Genomic DNA, 24616 nt, shown 5'->3' with positions numbered 1-24616 from the left:
AGCTCCTCTGGAGCCATCTTTTGTTTCTTTACTTGTCCCATTACCACCTCATTTTGACTTGCACCATCATCCCTTTTGTTATTTTTTCTCCTGCCTTCCACCCTGTGATATGCCTTCCCTTTTGCTCTTTCAACCCCTCCCCACTTTCCCTGCCTCTGTACTTGCTTTTTTCCAGTTCTGATGAAAGGTCACAGACCTGAAACGTTGGCTGGGATTTTATCTGGGTGACGGGGATCTTGATATCTGGGAAAAGTGACACTGAGAACTCTGCGTTGCCTCTTCTGTGGGAGTCCCACTGAATCAAATGTCAACTCGGCACATAACTGGACAGCGGCGGGCCTTCCACAAGATCAATGACCCCGGCAACAGAAATCCAACCCTTTGAGAGCTGCTGGCCAATCAGAAGCTGGCAGCTCTTTAACTGAACAGCACCACCGTGGAGGCGTGGCTGCTGCCAGTGAAGTACCCACCCGAGGGTCAGGAGCAAGGCTGGACCCAGGCCAGGGTCAGGGCAGGAAGTGTCTCATGGAGTGGGGGTCGCGGTGGCAGGTAGTTGTAGGGGTGTCAGTAGCAAGGGCAAGGGGATGGCTCTCAGCGGGCCCCTCCCCCCACCTTCCTGGTGCCAGGTCCTTTGATCAGGCACTGTGCCGTTTAATGAGGGAACCACAACCACACCCCACCACACTCTGGAACTGGCAACAACCTGCATGGTTTTTCATGCTGTGCATCCTGTCCAGGGGCAGGGCCGTCAGCTGCATTCTTCACACTCTTCAGTTTAGTAACGTTGGACGGCTGGACTGAGCTTCAGGCTGAAACAGGCGAACTTGGCTTCAAGTCAAGCAGAATTTTCATAATTGGTCTGCCAGCGGCGGCGGCAGGATGAAGCCCTTAATTAGGTATGAATTTCCCCGTTAAGGGCCTCAATTGGTGGCAGGGCAGGAAAGGCGTTCACAGTCCTTTCCACCCCGGACTTAATTTTGGTGGAGGCAGGAAGATGGCGGTGTCCCGCCCAGCCACCATCCCACCTGATTTTATGCTCTCCCAACCTCCAAACCCGCTGTGATGGGAAGCATAACATTCCCCCCATTAACTCTTGTTTCTCCACAGATTCTGCCAGCCCTGCTAAGTAGTTCCAGCATTTTCTGTTTTCATTTCAGATTTCTAGCATCTGCAGTATTTTACATTTGCTTTTGTATTCGAGTTTTATCCGGTAGGGGTATCAAGGGATATGGATCAAAGGTATATAAATGGAGTTGAGGTACAGATCAGCCTTATAGGAACATAGGACTTAGGAGCAGGAGTAGGCCATTGGGCCCCCTCAAGCCTCCGCCGCCATTCCATAAGATCATGGCTGATCTGGTTGTGGTCTCAACTCCACTTTCCTATCTTCCCCCCAATAACCCTCGACTCCCTTGTCTATCAAAAATCTATCTAACTCAGCCCTGAATAAATTCAATGACCCAGACTCCACTGCTTTCTGGGGAAGAGAATTCCACAGACTAATGACTCTCTGAGAAAAAAATTCTCCTCATCTCCGTCTTAATAGAGAAACCTCATTCTTAAACTGTGTCCGCTAGTTCTGGTCTCCCCGACAAGAGGAAACATTCTCCCAGTATCCACTCTATCAAGTCCCCACAAGATCTTATACGTTTCGATAAGATCACTTCTCATTCTTCTAAACTCCAAAGGGTATAGGCCGAACCTGTTCAACCCTTCTTCATAATCTAAGTCCTTTATCATCGGAATGAGTTGAGCGAACCTTCTCTTAACTGCCTATAACGTAATTATATCCTTTTTCAAATGAGACTAAAACTGTGCACACTGTTGTCTCACCAAGGTCTTGTAAGGTCGCAGTGAAACTTCCTTACTTTTATACTCCGTTCCCCTTGCAATAAATGCCAACATTCCATTTGCCTTCCTAATCATTTGCTGTACTTGCATACTAACTTTTTGTGATTCATGTACCAGGATAACCAGATCTTAATAAGGGAAGAGAGGATCTTAGATCAAAGGATCAGGATGTAGAATCGATTTGGGTGGTGCTAAGAAACAGCAAACATTGGTGGGAGCAGTTTATAGGCCACCAAACAGGGGTGGTAATGTTGGACAGGAAATCAGGAAATTAGAGGTGCATGTAACATGGGTAATACAGTAATAATGGGTGACCTCAATTTACATATAGATTGGGTAAACCTAATCAGCACTAATGCTGTGGAGGATGAATTCCTGGAGTGTGTATGAGATGGGTTTCTGGAGCCGTACGTTGAAGAACCAACTAGGGATCGGGCTATTTTAGATTCAGCATTATGCAATGAGAAAGGGCTAGTTAATAACCTTGCTGTAAGGGATTCTTTGAGAAATAGTAACCATAATATGATAGAATTTTACATTAAGTTTGAAAGTGATAAGGTTCCTTCTGAAACTAGAGTCTTAAATCTGAACAAAGGAAATGATGAAGGTATGAGGGGCAAGTTGGCTATGCTGGATTGGGAAAATACACTAAAAGGTTTAATAGTAGATATGCAATGGACAGTATTTAAAGAAGTATTACATGGTCTACAGCAAATATACATTCTTCTAAGACACAAAAAACCCAACAGGAAAGATGACTCAACTGTGGCTAACAGAAGAAGTTAAAGATTGCATTAAATCAAAGGAAGTGGCTGATAAGGTTGCCAGAAAAAGTGGTAAGCTTAAGAATTGGGATCAATTTAGAATCCAGCAAAGGATGACCACAAAACTGATAAAGAAAGGGATAAGAGAATATGAATGCAAGCTAGCAAGAAACATAAAGGTGGACTGTAAAAGCTTATTTAGGTATGTATAAAGGACAAGATGAGCAAGGGGAAATGTGGGTCCATTACAGGCAGCGATAGGATAATTTAAAATGGGGAACCTAAGCAATTACTATGGGCTGACGGTGGCGCCCTTTGAGCTCGGCGGCGTGCCTGCATTTGCCAGCCGCCACTGAGCCCCCGTGATATTAATCACAGGGGCTCATCAGAATCACGGCGCTGAACCGCCCTCCCCACATTACGTGGGGAGAGGCGGGACATTCGGTGCAGTGAGAGAGTCTTTGACAGCTGTGCAGCAGATGCTGAGGACCTATTTTAAGCGCCTCAGCACCTGCTTCCTGACAGCTGTCAAAGAATACTTACCTGACTGCTGAAGAGTGGGGCTGCTGTCAATCTGGCAGCAAAGCAGAAGGTGCTGCAGAAATCCAGCAGGTCAGGCAGCATCTGTGGAAAGAGAAGCAGAGTTAACGTGTTCAAGTTCACAGACCTGAAAGTTAACTCTGCTTCTCTCTCCACAGATGCTGCCTGACCCGCTGAGTGCCCCTAGCACTTTGTGCTTTGCTGCCACATACTTGCCCTGCTGTGTCCCAGTGTCCTGTGAAGTTGCGATCCTCTTCTCCCACTGAAGTGTAACATTCCTTCCTGTAGGCGTGCCGCACCTGGGTGAATAATCTTAAATTTGCATATTCCAGGATGTGAGACTTAAATAGACCATAAAAGGTATTACAGAGGTTTACTGAGAACACACTGACACAAATGGGAATGCACGGGTGTCACAGCAAAGTAAATACGTCTTTCACTAAATGTTCCTCACCAACATGTGTGTCCTTTTCCCTTCAGAAGAGCCAACGTATGCAGTGACATGGACATTGGCTTAGTCAGCTGCTGCCTCTAATGGTTTACACAGGGATACTGCAGATGTGGACTGGTGCACAGCAGCTGAGCGAGGGTGATGTGTGGCTTACAGAGCTCATGTCAGTTCCTATGGAGCAGACAGCCTTTGTCTGATAAACCACTGCCATACATCCCTACCTCACTGCTAGCCCTGCGTGCAGAGCCTGGGTGCCATCTGCCCTCCCATGCATCTTTCATATTGTAGGTCCTCAGCGTCCTCATAGTCCGAGAAGGAATCCTGTTGACATCTCTCCTCATCATGCCAGGCCTATTGGGTGTGTAGTTGTGCAGAGCAGCAAAGAAAGCAGCCAGCCTTTTTGGCCCGTAGTACAGGGCATCACCCTATCCATACAGGCATTGGAGGCACTCTTTCAGCATGCCGATCTCCTGCTCGATCATGGCTCATGTAGCTCAGTGGCTGGTGTTGTATCTCTCCTCTGCAGTAGTGGTGGAGTCTCTCACTGGTGTCGGGAGCCATGGCTGCAAAGGATAGCCCTTAACTCCAAGAAACCACTCCTCCATCTGAGCCAGTTCAGTGAACAGCGGTGGTAGCCGGGACTGGCGCAAGACCCAGGTGTCATAGCAGCTGCCTGAGACACAGTCACACATTCGCAGCAAACATCTGCGGTGTTCACTTTCCAGCTTCACCTAGATTGAGAGGGCTCCTTTAATGGTGACATTTGCAGTTGGTAGGCTGGCAGTAGGCCTGATGGCCATATGAGTACAGTCTATGAACATTACAGCCTATGGTTCTCCGGCAATGGTGCAAGAACCAATGGCCCTCTGGGCCTGGCTGTGAGATTCCATCCTGAAGCGAACATCCTCACTGGCCCTCCAGCGCGGGGCATTGGTGACCTCCCTGATGCAGTGGTGCACTGCTGACTGTGTGACTCCACAAAGGTCTCTGTTGAGCCCCTAAAAGGCTGCAGAGGCATCAGGCTTGAGAACCGCTGCCACTATGAGGAACAAAGGCATGGGATGTCCACCGGAGCCCATGAGCTGCAGGTCATCCTTGAGCAGGGCACTGAGACATGTCGCCACCCTCTCTACATGCGCAATCTCTTCTAACACTGTTGCTCTGACATCTGATGGCATGTCATATGGGGCAACCGTAGTGGCGGGCTCCCCTTGGGGGCTGCTGCTCATAACTGAGAGCCTCTACGTGGATCACACCTGCCTGTTGATATTGCCTCTGGCGCATATGGATCCTCACGTGCAGAGGATCACACAATGTAGGATGAGCCACACCTATTTCTATGTGATAAATAAAGTTGAACCCTGCATGTATTCGAAGGTTCCTAACAGAGCATGGATTGGTGTTGACGGGTACACCAGCTGCTTTCCTGGATCAACTATGTGGCATACCATGGCATTGCCCATCTTGGCCAACACTCAGCGGCACAGCATGACCACATCAAGATCCTACCAGCTGAATCGATTGCCCCCATCATCCATAAAACCTTAATGCTCCTGCCCTTTCGGGCACCCTCCCCACACACAGGGTACCTAGTGTGCCATTGTCCCCTCACAAACACAGAGCATACACTGTTAACGGAGGGATGGTACACGGTACCTCCCTTCATGCCAGCACAGATTTCCCTCCAGTAATCCCAGACCCCCTCCCTTTACGAATGCGGAGTTAGACCCCTGTGTATCCCCCCTCCCACCCAGAATGCAGAGTTAGATCCCTGCATACCCTCTCCCTCCTCCCTTTAAGAATGCAGAATTTGACCCCTGTGTATCGCCCATCCCTCCTCCATTCCATAATGCAGAGTCAGGACTCGCCGGCTTTTCAGATTGTGAATGGGACGGCACATGATGGCCACCCGTTCAACAAAAAATCCGGCAGTATCGGTGGAGAGGCGGCAGGCTGCATAATCAGCATAGGTAAGTAAGCTTTACCATATGCTAATTGTGGTGCTGCCGCCGTGTGCTGGGGGGGCCGCACCGAAGTCCTGCCGCCGCCGGTACAATGCAGCAGGCCTGTCTCGACATCACGGGTCGAGGCGGGCCTCTCCCTGCAGCATTGTACCGGCTCCCGCGCCACAACCTGCAGCGTCGAGGGGCCGGTAAAATTCAGCCCTATGTGTCTGTCTTCACGGAGGAAGATACAGAAAATCTCCCAGGAAAAAGAGAGAACCAAGGGACTTGTGAAAATGAGGAACTGAAAGAAATTAATATTAATGAGAAGATAGTGCTAGAAAAATTTACAGGATTGGTGGTTGCTAAATCCCCTAGACCAGATGAGCTATATCCCAGAGTGTTGAAGGAAGTAGCTATAGAGATAGTGGATGTATTGGTGGTTAGCATTCAAAATTCTATAGATTTGGGAAAGGTTCCTGCTGACTGGAAAGTAGCACATGTAAACCCACTATGTAAGAAAGGAGAGAGAAAAAATGGGGAACTACAGACCTGTTAGTTTCTTTTTAGAGATACAGCAGTGAAACAGACTCTTCAAGTCTGTGCCGACCATCAACCACCTATTTATACTAATCCTACATTAATCCCATATTCCTACCACATCCCCTCAATTCCCCTACCACCTACCTACACTAGGGGCAATTTACAATGGCCAACTTACCTATCAACCTGCAAGTCTTTGGCTGTGGGAGGAAACCGGAGCACCCGGCATAAACCCATGCAGACACAGGGAGAACTTGCAAACTCCGCACAGGCAGTACCCAGAATCGAACCCAGGTCACTGGAGCTGTGAGGCCGCAGTGCTAACCACTGCGCCACGCTGCCACCCCAAAGGTGTCAGTAGTAGGGAAAATGTTAGAATCTATTATAAAGGATGTGAGAACTAGACACTTGGAAAATAATGATATCAACATGGATCTTTGAGAGGGGAATCATGGTTGACAAACCTGTTGGAGTTTTTTGAGGATGTTACTTGTAGCATAGATAAAGGAGAACCAATGGATGTGGAGTATTTGGATTTTCAGAAGGCTTTTGATCAGGTCCCACACAGGAGGTTAGTAAACAAAATTAGAGCACATGGGATTGGGGGTAATATACTGGTATGGATTGAGAATTGGCTAACAGACAGAAAACAGAGAGTAGGAATAATTCTAAGGATGGCAGGCTGTTACTAATGAGATACCACAAGGATCAGTGCTGGGGCCAAAGCTGTTAACAATCTAAATAAATGATTTGGATGTGGCGACCAAATGTAATATTTCCAAATTTGCTGATGGCAGTGGCGCAGTGGTTAGCACCGCAGCCTCACAGCTCCAGCGAACCGGGTTCAATTCCGGGTACTGCCTGTGTGGAGTTTGCAAGTTCTCCCTGTGTCTGCGTGGGTTTTCTCCGGGTGCTCTGGTTTCCTCCCACAAGCCAAAAAGACTTGCAGGTTGATAGGTTAATTGACCATTATAAATTTCCACTAGTATAGGTAGGTGGGGATGTGGTAGGAATATGGAATTAGTGTAGGATTATTATAAATGGGTGGTTGATGGCCGGCACAGACTCGGTGGGCCGAAGGGCCTGTTTCAGTGCTGTATCTCTAAACTAAACTAAACTAAAATCTAGGTGGGAATATAAGTTGTGAGGAGGATGGAAGGAGGCTTCAAGGGGACTTGGACAGGCTAAGTGAATGGGCAAGAACATGGCAGATGGAAAATAATGTGAATAAGTGTGAAGTTATTCACTTTGGTAGAAAAAACAGAAAGCCACTATTTATTAAATGGTGAGAGATTGAAAAGTATTGATGTCCAAAGGGACCTGGGTGTCTTTGTTCATCAGTCACTAAAAGCTGGTAGGCAGGTGCAGCAAGCAATTAGGAAGGCAAATGGTATGTTGGCCTTCATCGCAAGGGGTTTTGAGTACAGGAGTAAAGAAATCTTGCTGCAATTGTATAGAGCCTTGGTGAGACTGCACCTGGAATATTGTGCACAGTTTTGCTCTCCTCATCTAAGGGAGAATATACTTGCCATGGAGGGAGTGCAACGGTGATTTACCAGACTAATCCCTGGAATGGCAGGATTGTCTTATGAGGAGAGATTGAGAAAACTGGGCCTGTATTCTCTAAAGTTTCAAAGAATGAGAGTTGATCGCATTGAAACTTACAAAATTCATACAGGGCATGACAGGGTGGATGTGGATAGGATGTTTCCTCTGGCTGGTGAGTCTAGAACCAGGGAACATTGTCTCAGAATCAGGGATAGGCCATTTAAGACTGAGATGAGGAGGAATTTCTTCACCCAAAGGGTGCTGAATCTTTGGAATTCTCCATCCGAGAGGGCTATGGAAGCTCAATCATTGAGCATGTTCAAGACAGGAATCAATAGATATCTGGATACTAATGACATCAAGGGATATGGGGATTGCGCAGGAAAGTAGCGTTGAGGTAGATGATCAGCCATGATCTAATTGAACGGCAGAGCAGGCCGACGGGCTGAATGGCCTACTCCTGCTCCTATGTTCCTATTTGTCTGTGCCACTGAGTTCTGCAATCTTCCTCCATTTAAATAATATACTGCTTTTCTATTCTTCCTGCCAAAGTGGATAAGTTCACATTTTCCCACATTATGCCCCATCTGCCCAATTTTTGCCCACTCACTTAACCTATTTATATCCCTTTGTAGACTCTTTACCTCCTCTAGACAACTTACTTTCCTTCCTACCTTGGTGTTATTAACAAATTTACTTACCATACATTCTGTTCCTTCATCCAAGTCATTGATATAGATTGTAAATAGTTGAGGCCCCAGCACAGTTCCCTGTGGCTCTCCACTAGTTACAGCTTGCCAACCTGAAAAAGACCCATTTATCCTTACTCTCTGCTTCTTGTTAACTAACCAATCCTTTATCCATGCTAATATGTTCCCCTCTACACCATGTGCTCTTTCCTTGTGTAATAACCTTTGATGTGGCACCTTATCAAATGTCTTTTGGAAGTCTAAGTACATCATATCTACAGGTTCTCCTTTATCCACCTTGCTTGTTACTTCCTCAAAGAACTCTAATAAATTAGTTGAACAGGATTTCCCTTTCACAAAATCTTGCTGATTCTGTCTGATATCATTATGATTTTCTAAGTGCCTTACTATAACCTCCTTCATAATGGATTCTAGCATTGCCCCTATAACAGATGTTAGGCTAACTGGCCTATAGCTCCCTGTTTTCTGTCTCCCCCCTTTCTTGAATGAAGAATTGCTATTTTCCAATCTCCTGGGACCCTCCAGAATCTAAGGAATTGATCTAATTGAATGGCAGAATAGGCTCAAAGGGCTGAATGGCCTACTCCTGGTCCTTTGTTTCTACATTCCTATTTTGATGCTACAGGTCAGAGGATAGAGGTGAAATTATGACATTAATCTGAAGACTGAACTTCAGCATTAAAGCAAAGCGATTGTCTCCCAATTCGTTAAATTGCATGTTAATCTCTCATTGATGCGACTGATCTTCCCATTTATTACTTTCAGCCATTCTATACTTTTTTATCCAGCTGAATGTTCACATACCTGGCAGCTGTCTACAGCACCATCCACATTTCCTGCACATAGTTCAGCGCTTTTCACTCTGCCATTCAAATATTCAGGACGATTGCAAACTTTATTGTCAAGCACAGGAAAACCTGCTTCTTTTAAAACCCCTTCACCTCCGGTTCCTAAAAGCAAATAGGATATATGAGAAAAATTAATGTCCAGCAATCATCAACAACTTGCATTTATAGCACCTTTAACATTGCAAAACATTTCAATGGAGTATTATCAAATAAAATTGAACACCAAGCCACATAAGGATATATTAGGATAGGTGACCAAAAACTTGGTCAAAGAGTTAGGTTTTAAGGAGTGTCCTAAAGGGGGAGAGAGAGTTAGTGAGGTGGAGAAGCTTAGGGAAGAAATTCCAGAGCTTAAGGTCTAGGCAGCTGAAGGCACAGCCACTAACTGTGAAGCAATAAAAATTGGATTTCTGTTATTAAGGGCTATCTGTATTTCCCTCTCTCATGTCTAAACACTCAAATTTACACACACAGGAAAATGCAGAGTTGATGGTTTGGGATTTTCTGCCTGTCCTTGCCTCTTTTTCATTGAGGGGCCAACACTTCCATCCACCACAATGTTGTGGGCCTGACAGCTGAACTTTCAGCCTTGGGGCCATTGGAATGCAGGAATAGACTTTACGGCCTTTGGTAGGATGACCTAGTTTCAAGGAGGTATTATGGCAGCTATAACCTATGGCAGGGCCGACCTACAGCAGGGATGGCCTATGGCAAAGATGACCTATGATGGGGTTAGACCAATGGCAGGGCTGGCCTATAGCAGAGCCAGCTTATTGCTGCAATGACCTATGGTCGGGTCAGCCTATGGCTGCGATGACCTATGATATTTAAAGGTGTTATATTTAATGAATACAGTGACCATTACACATGGAGCCAGGAATATTACTGGCACAGCACTATTTGAGTAAAAAGAACTCAGCGTTGTATTCTAGAACCAGACTTTATCCTTATTTCCTCAAATTAAAATGTGAGTATAATACATACAGGAATTCCTTACTTTAAACTGTTCCACAGAGGTGATAGAGGTGTTTGTAACTAGGGGGCTAAAATATTTCTTTGTGCTTTTTAATATTTTATTTTAAGGAGCCAAATGTTATGGACAAGTGGATTATAAATTGAACGAAGTACAAGTTCCTTTAATTTTGAAAAAAAAATTCACTTGAGTATTTTTGACTCTGTTTATCAGCAGTAGACATTCCTGGCACTGCATTTACAAGAGGGATGCATTGACATCCTCCTTCTGTGCTGCAAATATGTAAAATGGGACTGATTTTAACTCTGTGCAAGTGAATGGGGTTTGAATGAGTTGCAATTCCACCCATATAGTCCCATAATTTAATGGACAGGGACTATCCCACCTTTTTGGGCTGGTTCACTTTTTTCGGCACTTGGTAACATTGGAAAATGAGCAGGCCCTCACAGCCTGTTCCACCAATCAGTTAGATATTGGCTTATTTGTACCTCAACTCTGATAGGAGGGATGATCAGTAAGTTCGCTGACGACACGAAAATTGGTGGTGTCCTAAGTAGTGAGGAGGAAAGCCTTAGATTACAGGATGATATAGATGGGCTGGTAAGATGGGCGGAGCAGTGGCAAATGGAATTTAATCCTGAGAAGTGTGAGGTGATGCACTTTGGGAGGTCTAACAAGGCAATGGAATATACAATGGATGGTAGGACCCTAGGAAGTACAGAGGGTCAAAGGGACCTTGGGGTGCTTGTCCATAGATCACTGAAGGCAGCAGCACAGGTAGATAAGGTGGTTAGGAAGGCATATGGGATACCTGCCTTTACTAGCCGAGGCATAGAATATAAGAGCAGGGAAGTTATGATGGAGCCGTATAAAATGCTGGTTAGGCCACAGCTGTAGTACTGTGTACAGTTCTGGCCACCACACTATAGGAAGGATGTGATTGCACTGGAGAGGGTGCAGAGGAGATTCATCAGGATGTTGCTTGGCTGGAGCATTTCAGTTATGAAGAGAGACTGGATAGGCTGCGGTTGTTTTCCTTGGAGCGGAGAAGGCTGAGGGGGGACCTGATTGAGGTATACAAAATTATGAGGGGCATTGATAGGATAGATAGGAAGAAACTTTTTCCCTTAGCGGAGAGGTCAATAACTAGGGGGCATAGATTTAAGGTAATGGGCAGGAGGTTTAGAGGGGAGTTGAGGAAAAACATTTTCACCCAGAGGGTGGTTGGAATCTGGAACACACTGCCTGAAGGGGTGGTAGAGGCAGGAACACTCATGACATTCAAGAAGTATTTAGATGAGCACTTGAAATGCCATAACATGCAAGGCTACGGGCCAAGTGCGGGGAAATGGAATGAGTTAGGATGGGTGCTTGATGGTCGGCGAAGGGCCTGTTTCTGTGCTGTAAAACTCTATGACTCTATGACTCTAACTCTATTTACCTGCCTTTGATCCATATCTTTGATAACCTTACTCAATAAAAATCTCAATCTTGCAAATTTCAATCAATTCAGCATCCACAGCCATTTTTTGTTTTAATCGTTCATGGGATGTGGGCGTTGCTGGCTAGGCCAGCATTTATTGCCCATTCCAATTGCCCTTGAGAGGGTGGTGGTGAGCTGCCTTCTTGAACTGCTGCAGTCCATGTGGGGTAGGTACACCCATAGTGCTGTTAGGAAGGGATTCCAGGATTTTGATCCAGTAACAGTGAAGGAACAGTGATATAGTGCCAGGTCAGGATGGTGTGTGCCTTCGAGGGGAACTTGCAGGTGGTGGTGTTTCCATGCATCTGCTGCCCTTGTCCTTCTAGGTGGTAGAGGCCGTGGGTTTGGAAGGTACTGTCTAAGGAGCCTTGGTGCGTTGCTGCAGTGCATCTTGTAGATGGTACACACTGCTGCCACTGTATGTTGGTGGTGGAGGGAGTGAATGTTTGTGGATGGGGTAACAATAAAGCGGGCTGCTTTGTCCCGGATGGTGTCGAGCTTCTTGAGTGTTGTTGGAGCTGCAGCCATCCAGGCAAGTGGAGAATATTCCATCACATTCCTGACTTGTGCCTTGTAGATGGTGGACAGGCTTTTGGGAGTCAGGAGGTGAGTTAGTTGCCACAGGATTCCTAGTCTCTAACCTGCTCTTGTAGCCACAGTACTGAGATGGCTACTCCAGTTCAGTTTCTGGTCCATGGTATCCCCCAGGATGTTGATAGTGGGAGATTCAGCAATCGTGATGCCATTGAATGTCAAGGGGATATGGTTAGATTCTCTCTTACTGGAGAAAGTTATTCCCTGGCACTTGTGTGGTGTGAATGTTACTTGCCACATCAGCCTAAGCCTGGATATTGTCCGGGTCTTGCTGCATTTCTACATGGACTGCTTCAGTACCTGAGGAGTCGCGAATGGTGCTGAACATTGTGCAATCATCAGCAAACATCCCCATTTCTGACTTTATGATTGAAGGAAGGTCATTGATGAAGCAGCTGAAGATGGTTGGGCCATCCAGGAGAGAGAATGTCAGATTTCCACTATGCTTTGTGTGAAGAAGTGCTTCCTGGTTTCACTCATGAATGGCCTAGCTCTAATTTTAAAATTGTGTCCTCTTGTTCTGGATTTCACCACCAGAATAAATCACTTTTCTATATCTACTCGAACAAATCCCTTTAGCGTTTTATAGATATCAATTAGATCACCCCTCAATCTTCAATACTCAAGGGAAAGTTTATACAACCTTTCCTCACAACTTAACCCTTTAAGCCATGGTTTCATTCTGGTGCATCTCTTTATACCTCCTCCTGTTGTATAGATATCCAGACATGTGGCCCACATGTCTAGATAGTTTTGCAGTGCCAGGTGACACTCTGAATGGTGTGGCAAAGAGGTGCTTAATTTTCATGCTTGTGTTGGTAAGATGGGGTTCCCCATAGAGGGGGTATACCTTGCTTTTAGCATTGACAGTAAGGTAGCCAGCCCTCGGGGATTGCCATAGAGTCTCCAGGAATTAAAGACTAAATAGGGACAATAAAAAACTGTTTTTTTAAATCATTTCTTTGAACACTGTTGTTTACTAGTTACAAAAATATTGAACACGGTGAAAAGGCTGTTTGAGTCATCCCAATCGAGTAATGTAGAGTCAAGAATCATCCAATTGGGTCATGAAAAGTCTATGTGCTTTCCAATTGGTGCGGGAATGCAGTGTGCTGCGAGTATGGATTTGTCAGGTGACCAATGGCAGGAGAGTGGGCCGGAGTTGTTGGCAGCAAGAGGTCATGTGAAGAGAGCTCCAGGAGTCTGTCCAACCAGAGCTGGCAATCCTAAGTGACAGTGGTGCTAGTATGTGCATCTTCAACTGGTTAACACATTTGCGTCAAATTCAGACATGTGTTGTTTTAAGGAGGTTGTTAACCCAAACAGGTTAATGGTTCAGTTAAAATAATATACAGAGGAATCTGATGCAAATTATTAGCCAGTATGGTGAAAACAGCATGCACAGATGAATTTCAGCTCCCAGCTTGTTAACTCAGGCTGTGCTAACAGAGTTATAGAATATAAGAATCTAGTTACATTCAGTTACGATTGAGATTGAAAGTTAGAGGGAAAGGTAAAAGCACAGATTATCAATTAATTAGATTATCCAATACTGTTTAGAATGTTCCAGGTCTGGGGACTGTAGGAATATTATCTCTGGAATGTAACTGTTTGGGGTTGAATAAAGTAAATTAAAATGGTAAACAAATCTCTGAAATCTTTGCTTAGTTGCTATCAGAGGTTTAGGTCAGAAGTTTTATCCATGGTTATTCATCTCTTTTGGAAGATCAATTAAGATAAGGATACTACATAGAATCATAGAACCATAGAAAAATGATGGCACTGAAGGAGGCCATTCAGCCCATCATGTCCGTGCCAGCTGAGAAAACTAGCCGCCCAATCTAATCCCACCTTCCAGCACCTGGTCCATAGCCTTGCAGGTTACAGCACTTCAGCTGTATGTCCAGGCACCTTTTAAATGAGTTGAGAGTTTCTGCCTCCTCCTGGCAGTGAATTCCAGACACCCACCGCCCTCTGGGTGAAAAGGTTTTTCCTCATGTCCCCTCTAATCCTTCTACCAATCACCTTAAATCTGTGTCCCCTGGTAATTGACCTCTCTGCTAAGGGAAACAGATCCTTCCTGTCTACTCTATCTAGGCCCCTCATAATTTTGTACACCTCAATTAAGTCACCCCTCAGCCTCCTCTGTTATAAGGAAAACAACCCTAGCCTATCCAATCTTTCTTCAACACTGAAATTTTCAAACCCTGGCAACATTCTTGTAAATCTCCTCTGTATTCTCTCCAGAGCGATTATGTCCTTCCTGTAATGTGGTAACCAGAACTGTACGCAATACTCCAGCTGTGGCCTAACCAGCATTTTATACAGTTCCAGCATTACATCCCTGCTTTTGTATTCTATACCTCGGCCAATAAAGGAAAGCATTCCTTATGCCTTCAGCACTTTATCTACCTGTCCTTCCACCTTCAGGGACCAGTGAACATGCACTGCAAGGTAACTCACTTCTTCTACCCCTCTCAATATCCTCCCATTTATTGTGTATTCCCTCGCTTTGTTTGCCATCCCCAAATGCATTACCTCACACTTCTCTGGATTGAATTCCATTTGCCACTTTTCCACTCAATGAACCAAACCATTGATATCATTCTGGAGTGTACAGCTATCCTCTTCACTATCAACTACAGGGCCAATTTTTGTGTCATCAGCAAATTTCCCAATCATGTCTCCCACATTTAAGTCCAAATCATTAATATAACAGCAAGGAATCCAATACTGAGCCCTGTAGAATGCCACTGGAAACCGCTTTCCATTCACAAAAACATCCGTTGACTACCACCCTTTGTTTCCTGTCACTGAGCTAATTTTGGATTGAACCTGCCACATTCCCCTGTATCCCATGGGCTTTCATTTTACTGACCAGTCTGCCATGTGGGATCTTGTCAAATGCCTTACTAAAATCCATGTAAACCACATCCACCGCACTATCCTTATCAATCCTCCTTGTTACTTCCTCAATCAGGTTCGTAAGACATGAATTTCCCTTAACAAATCCATGCTGACTATCCCTGATTAATCCATGCCTTTCTAAGTGGCAATTTATCCTGTCCCTCAGAATTGATTCTAATAATTTACCCACCCAGACTGACTGGCCTATAATTATTTAGCCTAGCCCTCGCACCCTTTTTAAACAATGGTATAATGTTTGCAGACCTCCAATCCTCTGACACCTTGCCCATATCCAATGAGGATTTGAAGATGATCCTCAGCTCATCCACTATTTCCTCCCTGGCTTCCTTTAACAACCTGTGATGCAATCCATCCGGCCCTGGCGAGTTATCCACTTTCAAGGAGGTCAGACCCTCTAGTACTTCCTCTCTCATTATGGTCATCATATCTAATATTTCACACTCCTCCTAACTACAATGTCTGCATCAACTCTCTCCTTTGTGAAGACAGAGACAAAAACTCATTAAGAACCCTTCCCACATCTTCTGCATCCACGCATAAGTTCCCTTGTACATCTCTGATAGGCCCTACCCTTTCCTTAGTTATCCTCTTGCTCTTAATGTACTGATAAAACATCTTTGGGTTTTCCTTGATTTTACCTGCCAATAATTTTTCATGTTCTCTCTTTTCTTTTCTAATTTCCTTTTTACTTCACCCCTGCACTTTCTACTCTCCTCTAGGCTTTCTAAAGTATTAAGTTTTTTGTGATCATCGTAAGCTTTCTTTTTCTGCTTTAACTTACCTTGTAAGCTTCTAGATAACCAGGCGGCTCTAGATTTGGCAGTAGTACCCTTTATCTTTGTGGGGACATGCCTACACTGTGCCTGTAGTATCCCGCTTTTGAATGCCTCCCACTGGTTTGCCACTGATTTTCCTTCAAATAGCTGTATCCAGTCCACTTTTGCCAGATCACTTCTCAGTTTCGGAAAATTTGCCTTCCCCCAATTTAGAACTTCTACTCCTGTTTTATCTTTGTCCTTTTCCATGATTATGCTAAAACTAACTGTAATATAGTCACTATCTCCAAAATGGTCACCCACTGTTACTTCATCCACCTGCCCAGCTTCATTACCGAAGACTAAATTGAGAACTGCGCCCCCTCTCGTTGGGTTTATTACATGCTAGCTAAAAAAGTTCTCTTGAATGCAGTTCAAGAATTTTGTGCCCTCTGTGCCCTTCACATTGTTTGTATCCCAGTTGATATTAGGATAGTTGAAATCCCCAACTATTATTGTCCTATAGTTTTTGCACTCAGAAATTTGCCTACATATTTGTTCTTCTATCTCCCTCTCACTATTTGGGGGTCTATAGTACACTCCCAGTAGTCTAGCTGCCGCTTTTTTATTTCTGAGCTCTATCCATATGGTCTCATTTGATGATTCATTTAGCATATCATCCCTCCTCAAAACTGTTATTGATTCCTTAACTAATAATGCTACACCCCCTCCTTTTATATCCCCCTCTCTATCTCGCCTGAAACTCTATATCCTGGGATGTTGAGCTGCCATTCTTGCCCCTCTTTGAGCCTAGCTTCCATTATAGCAATGATACTATGTTGCCATGTGTCTATCTGTGCCCTCAACTCATCGGCTTTATTTACTATGCTCCTTGCATTTAAATAAACACCCTTTAAAACTGCCAAATTCCTGTGCTGCACACTTGGTTTTCTGTCTTTCAGAGTCGCTTGCTAATTTTCTGCCTCCCATTCCCTGCCCTGAAATTGTTCTATCTGCGACTGGACTCAGGTTCTCTCCCCCTGCCAATGGCAATGCAAATTGGACTTGGTCCTTTGGAAGCAGCATTTTCAGTGGGACAAATGGCCATTCCACTTCACAATTATTTTATAATCATACTTTGTACCTATCAGCCTTGGCACAGTTGGCAGCATTCTCATCTCTGAGGCCAGAAGGTTGTAGGTTCAAATCCCACTCTCGAGCACAAAATCTAGACTGACACTTCACTGCAGTACTGTGGGAGTGTTGTACTATCTGAGGTGCTGTCTTTCAGATGGGGTGTTAAACTGTGGCCCTGTCTGACCCACAAGTGGATATAACATATCCCATGGCATTATTTTGAAAAAAATCAAGGTATTCTTGGTGTCTTGCCAATATTTTTCCCTCAACCAACATTACTAAAACAGATGATCTGGTTTAGATTAGATTAGAACATTACAGCGCAGTACAGGCCCTTCGGCCCTCGATGTTGCGCCGACCTGTGAAACCATCTGACCTACACTATTCCATTTTCATCCATATGTCTATCCAATGACCACTTAAATGCCCTTAAAGTTGGCGAGTCTACTACTGTTGCAGGCAGGGCGTTCCACGTCCCTACTACTCTCTGAGTAAAGAAACTACCTCTAACTTCTGTCCTATATCTATCACCCCTCAACTTAAAGCTATGTCCCCTCGTATTTGCCATCACCATCCAAGGAAAAAGACTCTCACTATCCACCCTATCTAACCCTCTGATTATCTTATATGTCTCTATTAAGTCACCTCTCCTCCTCCTTCTCTCCAACGAAAACAACCTCAAGTCCCTCAGCCTTTCCTCGTAAGACCTTCCCTCCATACCAGGCAACATCCTAGTAAATCTCCTCTGCACCCTTTCCAAAGCTTCCACATCCTTCCTATAATGCGGTGACCAGAACTGCATGCAATACTCTAGGTGCGGTCTCACCAGAGTTTTGTACAGCTGCAGCATGACCTCGTGGCTCCGAAACTCGATCCCCCTACTAATAAAAGCTAACACACCATATGCCTTCTTAACAGCCCTATTAACCTGGGTAGCAACTTTCAGGGATTTATGTACCTGGACACCAAGATCTCTCTGTTCATCTACACTACCAAGAATCTTCCCATTAGCCCAGTACTCTGCATTCCTGTTACTCCTTTCAAAGTGAATCACCTCACACTTTTCCGCATTAAACTCCATTTGCCATCTCTCAGCCCAGCTCTGCAGCCTATCTATGTCCCTCTGTACCCTACAACATCCTTCGGCACTATCCACAACTCCACCGACCTTCGTGTCATCCGCAAATGTACTAACCCACCCTTCTACACCCTCTTCCAGGTCATTTATAAAAATGACAAACAGCAGTGGCCCCAAAACAGATCCTTGCGGTACACCACTAGTAACTAAACTCCAGGATGAACATTTGCCATCAACCACCACCCTCTGTCTTCTTTCAGCTAGCCAATTTCTGATCCAAAGCTCTAAATCACCTTCAACCCCATACTTCCGTATTTTCTGCAATAGCTTACCGTGGGGAACCTTATCAAATGCCTTACTGAAATCCATATACACCACTTCCACTGCTTTACCCTCATCCACCTGTTTGGTCACCTTCTCGAAAAACTCAATAAGGTTTGTGAGGCACGACCTACCCGTCACAAAACCGTGCTGACTAACGCTAATGAACTTATTCTTTTCAAGATGATTATAAATCCTGTCTCTTATAACCTTTTCCAACATTTTACCCACAACCGAAGTAAGGCTCACAGGTCTATAATTACCAGGGCTGTCTCTACTCCCCTTCTTGAACAAGGGGACAACATTTGCTATCCTCCAGTCTTCCGGCACTATTCCTGTCGACAATGACGACATAAAGATCAAGGACAAAGGCTCTGCAATCTCCTCCCTGGCTTCCCAGAGAATCCTAGGATAAATCCCATCTGGCCCAGGGGACTTATCTATTTTCACACTTTCCAAAATTGCTAACACCTCCTCCTTGTGAACCTAAATCCCATCTCGCCTAGTAGTCTGAATCTCAGTATTCTCCTCGACAACATTTTCTTTCTCTACTGTAAATACTGACAAAAAATATTCATTTAACGCTTCCCCTATCTCCTCTGATTCCACACACAACTTCCCACTACTATCCTTGATTGGCCCTAATCTAACTCTAGTCATTCTTTTATTCCTGATATACCTATAGAAAGCCTTAGGGTTTTCCTTGATCCTATCCGCCAATGACTTCTCGTGTCCTCTCCTTGCTCTTCTTAGCTCTCCCTTTAGATCCTTCCTGGCTAGCTTGTAACTCTCAAGCGCCCTAACTGAGCCTTCACGTCTCATCCTAACATAAGCCTTCTTCTTCCTTTTGACAAGCGCTTCAACTTCTTTAGTAAACCACGGCTCCCTCGCTCGACAACTTCCTCCCTGCCTGACAGGTACATACTTATCAAGGACACGCAGTAGCTGCTCCTTGAATAAGCTCCACATTTCGATTGTGCCCATCCCCTGCAGTTTCCTTCCCCATCCTACGCATCCTAAATCTTGCCTAATCGCATCATAATTTCCTTTCCCCCAGCTATAATTCTTGCCCTGCGGTATATACCTGTCCCTGCCCATCGCTAAGGTAAACCTAACCGAATTGTGATCACTATCACCAAAGTGCTCACCTACATCTAAATCTAACACCTGGCCGGGTTCATTACCCAGTACCAAATCCAATGTGGCATCGCCCCTGGTTGGCCTGTCTACATACTGTGTCAGAAAACCCTCCTGCACACACTGGACAAAAACTGACCCATCTAAAGTACTCGAACTATAGTATTTCCAGTCAATATTTGGAAAGTTAAAGTCCCCCATAACAACTACCCTGTTACTCTCGCCCCTGTCGAGAATCATCTTTGCTATCCTTTCCTCTACATCTCTGGAACTATTCGGAGGTCTATAGAAGACTCCCAACAGGGTGACCTCTCCTCTCCTGTTTCTAACCTCGGCCCATACTACCTCAGTAGACGAGTCCTCAAACGTCCTTTCTACCACTGTAATACTCTCCTTGGTCTTTATCACATTTCTGTTTGTGGGAGCTTGCTGTGCACAAATTGAAAGCCATGTCCTACATTACAACGGTGACTACACTTTAAAAGTACATAATTGGCTGTAAACTGCTTTGGGATGTCCTGAGGTTGTGAAAGGCCCTATACAAATGCTCGTCTTTCTTCTGCCTTCTTTCTTCAACAGGCTCTTGGTCTCAATCAAAGTATTTAAATACAGAGGATGTTGATGCTCAGAGCCCAGATCAGTGAAAGAGTTAGTAGTAGACTATATTGGAAGCCAGTATACCTTATGTACTTGTAAAGTCTAATATGGAATAACTCATAACTTACTGGTCACTACAGCTTGAAATGAACAGCTGCAGCTCCCTTGAAGGTTCATCTGGCAAAGGCAATGAATTGTTGAACCATGTAAACCACAAGGACATAAAGGTCTGATTGTTCATCTTTGGTGAGTTGGTTGATCTCAGCCAGGTCAGCAGTGAAAATGCTTCAATTGGCCTCAGTTTCCCTTGAGCAAGATGGAAAGGTTTGACTGAGGCCCTGAAATTCCCAGTGCTTCTTCTCCAGGACAAGTGTAATGGAGCAGAATCCCTGTCTTCCCCATGTGTGGAGACACCGACACTACCCCAAATGTTAGGGGCAGGGAGGTTTGAGTGGATGTGGCTAGTGCCACATCATGCTTGCAAGGACGCCACAGGACCAGTCTCAGATGGTGCGTGCGTTCCCACAGCAAGGGCCTGCCAAAGAACTTCTCTGTGGAGATGTTCTGCTCTCAGTAGAGCAAGTGAGCAGCTTTGAGAAGGTAATCCAATCTCCTCCCCGGTAAATGCTTGGGGCATTCGTATGGTCTTCAGCATGATTCATGCCAGCTCTTAGCTAGTGTGGTTGTATCCGAACTCACACCAAGTCCTATTCACCCATCACCTCTGTTCTTGCTGACCTACGCTGCTGGTCTGGCAATGCCTCGATTTTTTAATTCTCACCCTCCTTTTAAAATCCCTTCATGGACTTGCCCCTCCCTATCTATGTAACCTCCTTCAACTTTGCAACCCTCTAAGATTTCTGCGCTCCCCCAATTCTGGCCTATTGTGCAGCCTTGAATTTCATCACTCCGGCATTGATGACTGTGCCTTCAGCTGCCAGGGCCCTAAGTTCTGGAATTCCCTCCCTAAACCTCTCTGCCTATCTATCTATTTCTCCTCCTTTAAGATGCTCTTTAAAACCTACCACTTTGACCAAGCTTTTGGTCATCTGCCCTAATATCTCCTTACATGGCTTGGTGTCAAATTTTGTTGGCTACGCTCCTATGAAGCAACATGGGATGCTTTACTATGTTAAAGGAGCTATATAAATGTGAAATGTTTTTGCAGTGTGAGCTCCACTGAGAACTTATAAGGACAGAATGGGTGAAATTTGTCAGGAGCCCTGGGAACTGCCCCCTTCCCCCAACCTGCCCCCATCCTTGACATAGGGGGCATGTATAAACTCCTCCCCTCCTAGAATTTAAAGGGCCAGTGTAAACAGAGCAGAATCATGACATGATCGGATTCGTCCTCAACCACCGAGGCCGCCCTCCCCAGGTAGCGACCTTTCTTATGTGCCCTCCCAAAGTTCAAGAATTCTGGCTCCTGATTGCACAATACCATTTGAAAATCCTTATACATGGTTAACACATACAGGGTTAGCATTATCTGTGATGTCCTCATGATAAAATGGCACCTAGCCAGGTTATCAGCATCCATGGAACTATAAGCAGCTTTCAGGAGAGGACAGGTGAAGGGAGAGGTGAATTAGAGGAAAAAGCAAACAATTAAGGACATGTAACTTTACTTTGAGAAACATTTGCATTAATATGTACCTTGTGTTTCACCCCAGCCTGTAACGTAGCATTCAGATCCACTTGATAATATATAGCCCTTTTCTGGCAAACAGGCTAAAGAGACTTTGTCATTCAGGACTGCTGGCCTAAATCAAAAGATGCTTTTAAAATAATTTTTATTTTAATTAATATTTACATGTTAACTATCACAAAATGTACATTTTTTTCCTTTAGCTTGCAAACTGAAGACATTCACACAAATATCATTGATCAGCAATTCTGGCTTAAAAACCTCCATGGCACAGCTTTATTCAGGTAAGGTTATGTTGTGTGCTTTTCTTAAAAACAGATTAGCTGTGTGTAAAAGAGAGTGAGAAAAATGACTGCTTCAACTAAACCCCTGTTGTAACTTTTGTTGAATGCTTCATAAGTATCAGAAAATGTATTAGGTTGAGAAACGGAGAAAGAACAACTACAGGCAGAGAGAGAGAGGTGGTGAAAGAGAGACAGAGAAGATTGGGGCCAGACAGAAGGAAGAAAGTGACTGTCTGTCTTTACACTAATAGTTCAACTTTCAATAAAAATTACAAATTGAATTTTAAAGACTCCTAGTTTCCTCACCTGTGCTTGACTGACAGGTAGAAAAGGCAAATACTAATTGCATACAGTGGTGAGAAAGATTCTAAGTGGTAACACTAATGAGATGAAGAAATAAAGGGCAGAGTTTTACTGGCCCCTAGTGGTGGGAACGGAGGTGGTGGGATGGTGAAATGGCGTGGGCCCGCGTCAGGCAGTGGCTCTCTGACGTTGTCCTGTCGTCAACCAATTTTGTGAGATGCAGGTGGCGGGACAGATAAGTGGCAGACACATCGGCGGCGGGAAGGTGATTATGGCCAATTTTTTTTTTATTCATTCATGGGATGTGGGCGTCGCTGGCCAGTCCAGCATTTATTGCCCATCCCTAATTGCCCTTGAGAAGGTGGTGGTGAGCTGCCTTCTTGAACCGCTGCAGTCCATGTGGGGTAGGTACACCCACAGTGCTGTTAGGAAGGGAGTTCCAGGATTTGACCCAGCAACAGTGAAGGAACGGCGATATAGTTCCAAGTCAGGATGGTGTGCGACTTGGAGGGGAACTTGCAGGTGGTGGTGTTCCCATGCATTTGCTGCCCTTGTCCTTCTAGTTGGTAGAGGTCGCGGGTTTGTAAGGTGCTGTCTAAGGAGCCTTGGTGCATTGCTGCAGTGCATCTTGTAGATGGTGGACACACTGCTGCTACTGTGCGTCGGTGGTGGAGGGAGTGAATGTTTGTAGATGGGGTGCCAATCAAGCGGGCTGCTTTGTCCTGGACAGTATTGAGCTTGAGTGTTGTTGGAGCTGCACCCATCCAGGCAAGTGGAGAGTATTCCATCACACTCCTGACTTGTGCCTTGTAGATGGTGAACAGGCTTTGGGGAGTCAGGAGGAGAGTTACTCGCAGCAGGATTCCTAGCCTCTGACCTGCTCTTGTAGAGGGCTACTCCAGTTCAGTTTCTGGTCAATGGTAACCCCTAGGATGTTGATAGTGGGGGATTCAGCGATGGTAATGCTGTTGAATGTCAAGGGGAGATGGTTAGATTCTCTCTTGTTGGAGATGGTCATTGCCTGGCACTTGTGTGGCGCGAATGTTACTTGCCACTTATCAGCCCAAGCCTGGATATTGCCCAGGTCTTGCTGCATTTCTACATGGACTGCTTCAGTATCTGAGGAGTCAGGAATGGTGCTGAACATTGTGCAATCATCAGCGAACATCCCCACTTCTGACCTTATGATTGAAGGTAGGTCATTGATGAAGCAGCTGAAGATGGTTGGGCCTCAGACACTACCCTGAGGAACTCTTGCAGTGATGTCCTGGAGCTCAGATGATTGACCTCCAACAACTACAACCATCTTCCTTTGCGCTAGGTATGATTCCAGCCAGCGGAGGGTTTTCCCCCGATTCCCATTGACCTCAGTTTTGCTAGGGCTCCTTGATGCCATACTCGGTCAGGTAATTGTCAGGTACTTTCCTAGCTTTTTCCGATTTTGCGAAAGGTGAACGTGACACACGGAGGCTTAGAGTCTCACCTACTTAAACAAGGCGATATCCCAACAGCAGCTGAGTTGTGGAGGGAACTGGCAGCCATACTGTGAAGCTGTCTGCAGGCTGTGTCTTCAAGGAGCGAAGCTATTAAGTTTGGAGGCACTGCAGAGGGTGGAGCCAAAGTGCAGTGTAGTTAGTGGAAAGGTGTCTCCCAAGTCCACAGCAGCCACTGGAGGCAGGACAAGGTTCTTGAGAGGCCCATTGCAGTGGAAGCTTCTTCTGGTTTTGGGGTCAATGCTTTCAGACAACAATTAAAACGCCATTTGAGAGATACTGCTTCAAACAGTTACCGTTTGGTCTGTGTGTCAACTGTTACGGACAGAATTGCAAGAGAACTGAAACGCCAGTTCTTTTCCTTTTTATTGTCTGTAATCAGTATGTTTTTGACAAGGAAGATTGTATGTTTCTTAACTCCTGAGTGTATGGCCAATTTTAATAACCAGCAGCACATTTTCATAGGTTTAAATAAAGAGGATTATTTTTATTCACACATTCAACCTGAAAGTCTAACACTACGTCACTCACTACCATTCACACACACACACTTGAGAAAGAAAGCCGTTAAAAAGAATACTGCACTTTTACAAATTACAAGCAAAGGAATAGTTCATAAGGCACGTGACTTGGCTCATCTTGGGGAAAGGGCATGCGTTGTGGGCCCAGTGAAGAAGGTGTTTTCAC

General features: G+C 45.0%; 1 protein-coding gene across 1 annotated transcript in view; it reads right to left on the bottom strand.

Moving 5' to 3' along the window:
- The window catches only part of plg (plasminogen), a 151235-nt gene that overhangs the window by 6212 nt on the left and 120407 nt on the right, over positions 1–24616 (bottom strand). The window contains exons 17-18 of the mRNA XM_068044620.1: positions 21858–21964; positions 9155–9300 (exon numbers count right to left, since the gene is read on the bottom strand). Coding sequence (XP_067900721.1) covers positions 9155–9300; positions 21858–21964 — 253 coding nt within the window. The remainder of the gene's footprint in view (positions 1–9154; positions 9301–21857; positions 21965–24616) is intronic.

Source organism: Heterodontus francisci, chromosome 13, assembly GCF_036365525.1.
Source record: "Heterodontus francisci isolate sHetFra1 chromosome 13, sHetFra1.hap1, whole genome shotgun sequence".
Classification (NCBI taxonomy): domain Eukaryota; kingdom Metazoa; phylum Chordata; class Chondrichthyes; order Heterodontiformes; family Heterodontidae; genus Heterodontus; species Heterodontus francisci.
The sequence above is the reverse complement of the archived record's forward strand: the minus strand, read 5'-3'. Positions and strand labels throughout refer to the sequence as shown.